This window comes from Cibotium barometz, chromosome 25 (assembly GCF_041138505.1).
Source record: "Cibotium barometz isolate CiBa-2024 chromosome 25, ASM4113850v1, whole genome shotgun sequence".
Lineage (NCBI taxonomy): Eukaryota > Viridiplantae > Streptophyta > Polypodiopsida > Cyatheales > Cibotiaceae > Cibotium > Cibotium barometz.
In genome coordinates this window covers 35,008,730-35,017,919 of record NC_141070.1, presented here as the reverse complement: position 1 = coordinate 35,017,919, position 9,190 = coordinate 35,008,730, and the positions used below count along the sequence as shown (strand labels likewise).

At 42.1% G+C, this 9,190-nt stretch overlaps 1 protein-coding gene across 1 annotated transcript; it reads left to right on the top strand.

Moving 5' to 3' along the window:
* Positions 1 to 1,240: 1,240 nt before the first annotated feature.
* Positions 1,241 to 3,311, top strand: LOC147624495 (protein ELF4-LIKE 3-like). The gene is made up of 3 exons (XM_086819514.1): positions 1,241 to 1,533; positions 2,221 to 2,281; positions 2,399 to 3,311. Exon 3 carries the CDS (start codon positions 2,545 to 2,547, stop codon positions 2,917 to 2,919), a length of 375 nt encoding a protein of 124 aa, XP_086675640.1. The 5' UTR covers positions 1,241 to 1,533; positions 2,221 to 2,281; positions 2,399 to 2,544; the 3' UTR covers positions 2,920 to 3,311.
* Positions 3,312 to 9,190: the final 5,879 nt, after the last annotated feature.

Below are 9,190 nucleotides of genomic sequence, written 5' to 3'. Positions count from 1 at the left end.
TATGTAATTTTTTATATAAGAGTGATGACTTTAAGCTTGAGCCGTTACATATCAATGTAGGGTTCTTGCATTAAGGTATTGAAAAGTGGGGGGCATGAATGCCAACTTTCTACAGACAAAGGACATGTTGCGGGGAGGTTCACATGCCAAAGGGATTAGAGGTCCAAATTCTAGCTATAGGATTGTAGGTGAATGCCATGGTGCAATACGATAACACGATAAAGACATGAATGGATCAAAAGGTATGGAACTTCGAATCTCGTGGTGTAATTGTAAGCATGTAGGATTTGAAACGGGGATTTGAAGGGAGTTCGAAAAGGAAAAGGAGTGAAATATTGAATGCTTTTACTAAATTGAGGCCATTATCCCATTGTGATAGTAGATCATGTAGGGTTCGAGAAAAGGTAGGTTCGACTTAGCCTAAAACTTGTTCAACTTAAGGAATAACCTTTTCAAAATTATGGGAGAAGGAAAAAAACCTCTTCAAAAATTTAAAGAGTCAGTTATATTTTGGAGAAAATATAAAGAAAACGCGTGCTCAAAATGATAATTTCCTTCTCAACCACGGGCTAGTAAGCTACAATAATAGTCATCCCATTAAGGCATGTGGGAGGTATATTGATCCTGCCCAATGAAGGTGTTGGTTGGTAGGCCTTGGTTATTTATTGAGAGCATTGGGGTGCTAGATAAAATGTGAGTGTGCACTCAGGAGAGAGAACATAAATGTGTGTGGGGGGGGGGTGTGTGTGATCATAAATTTAGCCAAACCAACAATGAAAAGAGAGCTTGGAGAATTAATTGAGAAAAGGAGATGGCCAGGTATGTGTGTGTGGGGCATGTCTTGCCATGCCCTAAGGCTTAAACCTTAATAAATGGTGTGAAAGTAATAATAACAAAAGCGTTTGGATTTTGACAAAATGGGGATTTTTTTAAAAAAAAGGGCAAGTTGCGGTTAGGAGGGTAATTTAAAGGGGTTAAATACGGGCTTAATGTTAGGACTTTTTAATTTAGTGATTCGGTGCACTTTTGCAGAGAATCCTGATCTGGAGGTTGAGTGGCCGAGGAGTGCCGAGCCTGGGAGGCTCGGCACCCAAGCACATGCTCCATATCACTTGGAGGCGGCCCATTCGCCAGAAGCTCGTGATTCTCGCTACGTGGACCAATGACGGCCGCGCAAAAGGTCGCGGGATCTTGCCAAGGCGGACTCGGGGCTCACGAAATCTTTTTCTGGACGCAGGACTCCTCCGCGAGGTGCCGTTAGACTTGACGGCGTCAGGCCCCTCAGCAGATTAGCGGCGGCTACGAAGCGGGTTAACGCCTAATGGGTTTCTGTAATAACGGTGTTTCTTGCTTTTCCAAGGCTTTCACAATCTTCTGCCTGTCTTTCTCTCTTCATATTTACTCCTCCACTGTCTCATACTTGAAGTCGATCGCTGCCTGCCATTTTTTTTTGTTTTATTTTTGGGCGTCTTGGACTTGCATCTGTTGTGGGCGGTTAGGGACTCCACCCTCAAATCTTACCTGACAAGCTAGGTAAGTGTGCTCATCTCCCTTAAGCGCCCATCTCTCTCTCTCTCTCACACACACATCTATCTGTGTGTGTAGTCTTGTGTGTGTGTGTGTGTGTTGGGGGAGAGAGAGAGAGAAAGAGAGACACACACACACACACACACACACACACACAGAGAGAGAGAGAGACAGAGAGACAGAGAGAGAGAGAGAGAGACACAGAGACTTCCCTCGTCATACATCATCACCATATCTTTATTACTTCTTTTAAGCCAAGATTATGAAGATCCTCACTTCTTTTGCCCTAATGCAGAACTGAAATCTGTACATTTTAGCTTTTGGGCTCTTGAGTTAGTATGGTAAAAAGGGGGAATTGGATTTGTTTGAGAAACTTGAAGTTAGCATGGAAAACGGCTGAATTGGGTTTGTTTCGGGCACTTGAGTCTGTATGGAGAAAAGCTTGAGTTGGCTTATTCTGGGCAGTAGAGACAGCATGCAGAATTACATGGAAAAAAAAAGAAGAAATTTCCTATTTTCTGCTATCAAAGCGTTTGGAAACAACAGGGATTACTAAACTGTGAAGGCTATAAACTTAAATTGTGCTGTAAAACATTTTTAGCTTCACTGATTTGGCTATAATATTCTTTTAGGTTTAAGATGTGCTGTAATCCTCTTTTAGGATGACTGATTTGGCTCTTACATGTGTGTCAGGATAAGGCCTTCTTGCCCTCATCTGTAAGAATCCCATTTAACTCTTCATATCACACTCCAGGTCAGTTCTACTTTACTCAGTTACTTGCCTTAGAAGCATGGTTTTTGTCAGCTTCTTTCTGGATTTGAAATTGCTTAGTTTTTTTTTTGTTGTTGGTGGGTTTGATGGGCTCAACAGATCTTGGAGACCTAACTCCAGAAATCGATCTCCTGTTAACCATTATAGTATTTGAAATAGATTTGTAGCATCGCTCCACAGTTATTATCCCTTGGGGCCACAAAGAGGTATGCTATCAAGCATCTGAGCTTTCCTCTGAAGATCCGATGAAGGGGGGGGATGATGCTTCGTGCCCAGAAAATGGGAATGCTATGGATGACAAGGTTTGGGAGACCTTCCAAAAGAGTTTTTCTCAGGTTCAAACTATCTTGGACCAAAACCGGATCCTAATCAGGGAGATCAACCAAAACCATGAAAGCAAGATACCTGAGAACCTTACAAGGAATGTCGCTCTTATTAGGGAGCTTAATACAAACATTGCACGTGTAGTGGAGCTTTATGCTAACCTCTCGTCCGAGTTTGTGCAGTCAATGGCAGCAAAGTCCATTGAAGGTGAGGCAGCCAATCACACAGCAAAGACAGATACAGATGGCTCAAACAGTCCTCCATTTTTGGAGCAAAAGAAGCCGCGGCATGGGTGACCGCAGCACATCAATCATCCTGCTCTCTTTTGTGAGGCTTGAAGTTCCTGCATGGGAGGCCTGCACTGAGCAGCTGTCTTTCTGCACCCGAAGTCAGGAAAGGTCAACTCCAAGGGGGCATCAATTGTTTTTAAGTTGCATCAGCAACAGATTTGCCCAAAATGATCTCATGATTTTTTGTTGGGTGCATGGAAATGCAGTCATGTCATAGTAATGAATGCAGGGAAGATCAGTAATGTGGTGATAGTAAGCATCCGTGATTGTTGTCAGGATGGGATTAGGTTCTGGTTCAGCTCTTGTTTGTGTGAGGCTTAAAGCTGTATTGGTGGAAAAGCCTTTGTTTAAACATTTCCTGTGGTATAATCTTTATGGTGCTCATGGAAAGTTGGCCACAGAAGTGGGTTTGTGCTATGTTCAACGTCTGGATAAGATTACTCGTCTTTACCACTGCAAATCTTTGGCAAGCTTATATTATTAGGTGATGTCATTAGTAGCAGCCTTGTGTTCTTAAACTATGGTCATCACATTCTTCATCATGCTTATGCATGGAATCAAATCATGAAGGAGTGAAGGCCAATCATCCTGTTCTGTGATTGTATAGATAGAAGTAAAGGTATTTTTCTTGGACTTTTGAAGACTGGGTTGCCCAATACACCCATTTCTTCTCTTACATACACTGCTACTTAGTTAATGTCATTGTTGTTTTTCAATGCTAAGTTCCAGCTGTGGTTTTTGGGATGTCAAAGGTTGAAGTTGTCTCCATGAAAGTGGAGGTTCGACGGCGTTCCCTGTGTGCATGATTGCTTAGAAGGTATGCATTTATATCCTACTGGCCACCGATCCTTTTCTAGAGACATGAGAATGGAAAAAGAGGATGAGATTATGAACTAGGAGATTAACTGTCATATACAGCCCATAGAACTTGATGATGAACCCATTAGTATAGGGATCTGATCACCAATGGCCTTCTTGTTTGTGATATGAAAGTGAGATAATGAGTGTTTTGGTACTTTTAAATCTGTCTCAATAACCAAAGTGTCTGCCAAAGCAGTGGCCAGCAAACATCATTCACAGTGGTGTTCACCCCATCAAGAGATAATCTGTGCCAAAAAAAAAAACTATTATTTTGGTCATTAATACATGGAAGGAAAAGCCTTAGCCATATTTTCTTGCCTATCTCCATGGTGAGTTGAATGTGAAATCAACTTTTGATCTTTACAAGGATGTGTGTGCGGCACACACCCACCAAGATTTGTGATCCCTAATTTTGAATATAAAGTGAGATCTCAAGAAGATGTATGTGGTACACCCACCAAGATTTGTGATCCCCAATGTAGAAGATAAAGTTTGCAGACTCAAAAAAGGTAATGTAAATGCTGAAGCACACTCCTCATCTGTGGTGCCATCGGATTCACTTTCGTATGTGTATTTGGTGGCATTGAGCTTTCCATCTGGTTGAGGATGTGGTCTTGAAGAAGATGCCAGTTACTTCTACAGAGGATGATTAGTGTTGTAGAGCTTTCCATGAGTACAAAATGGTGTGGTAATGGGGCCTTGTTGGAAGATGCTATTTCTCTTAAGGGATCGAAAGCCACTCCACAAGAGACTGTAGCCTCATCATTGTCAAAAATACCCACAAGTCTCAAATCTGCAGCCTCAACACGGCAACCAATGTAAAGGAGAACCTAAAACCTTCCACTTCCACCAAAAAGAAAAATCCACCAAGAGAGCCAAAATCAAGATATTGTAAGGGTATCAAAATGTGGGTGGAGAAGTAGCTACTTGTAGCTCAAGGCTGCTATACGAAGGTCTCAATCAAATTTGGGTGTCTCGATAGTCAAAGCCTCTTTCTCAATGTAGCACTCAGAGGCCAAGGATTAAGAAAAGTACTCCATAACACCGTCCATAAAGCCTATGCGAGTTCCTCAAAGAACTCCACCAAGTCAACAAGTATGGGTACCAAAAAAAATTTTGCAAGCACAAGGGTACTACCAAAGTAATACCAAAGCTTGGATTCCCAAGCACATCGAAAAGTCCCCTAAGCTTGCATAAAAAAGGAAGCCTCAGCACCAAAAGCATAAAAAAGGAAGCCTCGGCACCAAAAGCATCAGCCACCAATTTATAATGTTCATCAAAGATGGGTGCTTGTGTACGTACTTCAACAACAAGTATACTTTGATGGTAATCCCATCATATGGTTGCCAAAATCGAACAAAGTGAAGATAGCCTCGCTATCGACCTTTAACCCCAACAGCTCCCCCTAAAGTTTGACAAGAATGGAAACCCAAGCAAAACCAAGCAAGTCACTCAACCACTCTCGTGCATTCAGCACCTACATAAGAGCTCTTGTGTTCAAGCAACCCCAATGGTAACTAACTAGCAGTCTTATTTATTGCCTCGACAATATTTGTGCCAAAAAATCAAGAATCAATTCCCATGTCTGCAACATGGAGACTTATGAGCGCATCAAAGACAAACTCACAATGCTCTTTTCACCCCTCTAGATGTGAAGTGTAAGTGCAAAAGCTACGAGACAGACATAAGAACCTACTCTCTCAAAAAGGAGAGTAGCCACAAGAACCTATTGCTCGCAAGGTGGTAACCCAAAAAAAAACACACAAACACAAGGGAGTCACACATATGGCCTACCTAAAAGTGGTAGAATAACACAAACAACTCCCAAGGATCTTAAATAGCCATTCTATTTTTGTTAAGCTTATAGCTTACTATTCTTTTGGCTATGTTAATGTAGCAATTACTCCATGAGTACATATCCATACTCATGCACTGGAGAACATTTGCACCAAAGCCTCACCATCGACAACTTCTAGGTACATCTCTAGATGGGAGGGCCATGGTGGGCGAAATCCTGGTCAATGGTACAACCTATCGCCTGTAATTTTTCTTCAAATTACAAACCTCTCTAAACAATGCTACCATCTTCACAAATCAATGATCTTCAATCCTTAGTGATATATTAGCCTTGTAAGTCGACGTAATCCTTTCAATCATCGCCAAACAAGTGGCTACTTCAACACAGAGTAGTTCAATAAAAGTCTATATGGCTACTTCAACACAGAGCAGTTCAATAAAAGTCTATATGACTCACTTCTGGTACTTCATGTATATCTACTTCCTAAGAGAACTTAAATATACGTAAAAGTATAAAAAGCACATGAGAAGAAGCATATGCAGGAACAAGTCCTACTCAACAACATTTGATAAGAATCATGCCACACAAAAAGTTACTTCATTTCTTCTAATGATAAATGTCGCTTCAATGAATCAAATGAGGAATTGAGAATCACCATCTCGTTCTGATGATTATGTCTATGTTCCTCTGGATCCTTCCCTCTCTTCTCTCCCATTATTAATATCTCTTAGCGTCCCCACTAACACAAATCACATGTAACCTTTCTTATGATTGCCAAAAACTGAGTAAAAAACATAAAAAAAACCATGCTCACACAAATATAAAACTGCCATCATTCATAATAAATCCCACGCCCCCACCCTGTTAGGAATTCCCAATAAACCACTAACTTTTTCATTCACTAACTAGCTTTTCTTATTCCTTCTGGAGGAACAAAGACCATTGAACATCACTCAACAACAAAGCTGTCGACAAAGCTTGTCAATTCTCCCCACACAAAGGTGTTCAACGCGATCACGAGGATGCGATCGACATTAGGAAGGGGGGAATGCTAACCTATTCCTAGGGTTAACAAGAACTACCATCATTATCTTACATCAAGGAGTTAAGGTAGATACACCAACAGGTCGTCATACATTCAAGATATGAAGTAATGGTGTCCAAATCTACAATTTGGACGGGCGCCCGTAATGGTTCGATGGAATACTTAAGGCAATTCCCGCTTCAAGAGTGCGTGGTAATAAGTTAGGATGAAGTCCCAAGTGATGTACTTTATGGATATATTATGAGAGTAGTCATTGTAATAGCATTAGGCCTCTTATGAGCCTAAAGTGCCCAGTCGACCACATTTTAAGTGAGTGTGAACACTTACTATGGCCATGTATATAAGTGAATTTCTCTCATAATACAACAGACTCTCCCATTGTGCAATTGAGTCTTGCTCTTGCTAATATCTCTCCCTAATGCATGCTAATGAGTGTGTGTAAGGTGAGAGGAGGGACGAGTACCCGTAATGCAACACGGCGGTGTGATAACGCTTGTGGGAGGTGTGGTGGAATTGCTTCTTAAGGAATTGTAGAGCTTGGAGACCTCAAGGATTATGAGCTCGGCCATTGGAAAGATACTCACGGTTGCGGTTCACCAAGTAATCTCTTGTTGGAAGGGGGGTTAGGGTGAGCCATAATAGCTCCAAGCCACCCAAGAGTTAGTTTGTGAGTGCCAAGCTCAGATGGAAGTTGATCCTCCTACTGCCTACCTTGAACCATGCTTGTCAGTCTCAAGCCAGAAACCTGCACATGATGCTCAGGTTTGTCCTTGTTTTGTGAGCTTCTAGACCAACCACTCCTGCTAGAGCTAACAAAAGAAGAGGCTACCCCCCACCCGAAAGATAGGGTGGCGGAATATCTTGAAGACCTAGGAGATGAACATCATAGGGAAAATCTTTGTTCCCATCCCATACACCTCAAAAAGCTTGACGCAAAGTAGACTTGACCTTCCTCATAGAACTGCCTCCGCCCTAAGAGACAGTGTAGGTCTCTCTTCGTTCCTCTCTTCTCAAGTCCAGATCCCAATCAGCACCTTGCTCCAAGGCAGCCCAAGCCTATGGAACGACTGGATGGAAGGACATCTCAGGGTAGGCATGCACGAGACCATGGAGCCAGATAGCTCTAATGAATTTGAGAGGAAGAAGAATTCCACATACCTCTTAAGGTAAAAGGGACTCCTACCATTTGAGTGAACAAGCTCAGACAATACTTTGAAGGCGATGAACTTAATGTGGCCTTGCCGATAACGGCCACCTAGTTACAGCAATCTTGGATGGAGGAGCCGGGGTGAGCATTGTGACCAAACAATGCACCTACCTTGGACAACACCTGATTGTTAGTTAAACTCGCTGATGGAGCCACCGCTAAACCCATTGGTCTATTAAAGGATCTTAAAACTAAGATTATGGGAACCACCTACCACCACAACTTTGTGGTGATGAATTTTGGATGTCATCTAGTTTCATACGACTGCATCCTTGGCAAACCCTTTATGCGAGAATCCAAGATGATCCATGACTAGGATACTGACCATATCCACATTTGGAGAAAAGATCTCACCTTCAAGATCAATCTATGCACATGGAAAGTGCACATGAACTACTGAAGTCCATCTATGCTAGACATGCCATAAAACACTGGAAGATGAAAAGGAGAGTGAGGATTGTGCACCACTCCCAGAGCTGAAAGACTTTGAGAACTGGATGCATATCCTCTCTACACTGGACATCTTGCCTAGAAAAACTAGTATGAGATTTGCCAGGCGTATGGGAAAGAGCTTACATCATTATATATGCTTAGTTCATCGTATCTGCCCAATATAGCCACGCAAGAGTTGGATCAGGTTGTTCGAGAGCTAAGCCATCAAGGATTACGCGCTCACATAAAACTCACAGGCCCGAAGGATTCCTTGGGCCAGAGCGGTACATCTTCCCAGATAATTCTGAAACCCATTGGTTGAAATATGTGGGAGCCATGGAATTCCATGAGCATTTCAATGAAGTATGGGTGTGGCTATATAAGAACCTAGCTTCAAAAAGAGAGTCTTTGTGTGATGAGATCCTTGTTTGACATCATCTTCTTTGTTTGGATTCTTAATGTAAGTCTTTGACTCTTGATACCTTTTGTTGAGGCAGTGTTCCATTGCCAACATGTGGTGGCAACGAAGTCCTCTTCAGTATGGCTTGGTGATAAGAGTGGTAGGTTCTTAAGGAATGGTGGGGCTAGCATCTGCAAGCTTATATCTTTTAAAGGAAATCTCCTTTGCAGTTTACTTGGGTGCTCCTCCATGCCATTGGCCTCATTTCCTCTCTCGTGTTTCCTAGAGGGCCTTGATAATTCAGTATTGGTGGGTAAAGGGACTGGTACTTGTTCTTGTATGGGGGTTTCCTCTTTTCTCATGTCTTCTTTTTTGGGAACCTCTTCTTACTAGAAATACTTGCTAGCAGTATTATCTCTATATTTTGGGTCTCCTCCTTCTTCTTCACTTCTTCTACTTTGTCTTCTATAGGGTTTCTCTTATAGTGGAGAAGGTAGTTGTGGCTCTGCAAAGACTTTCGGATCCTCAGTGGGT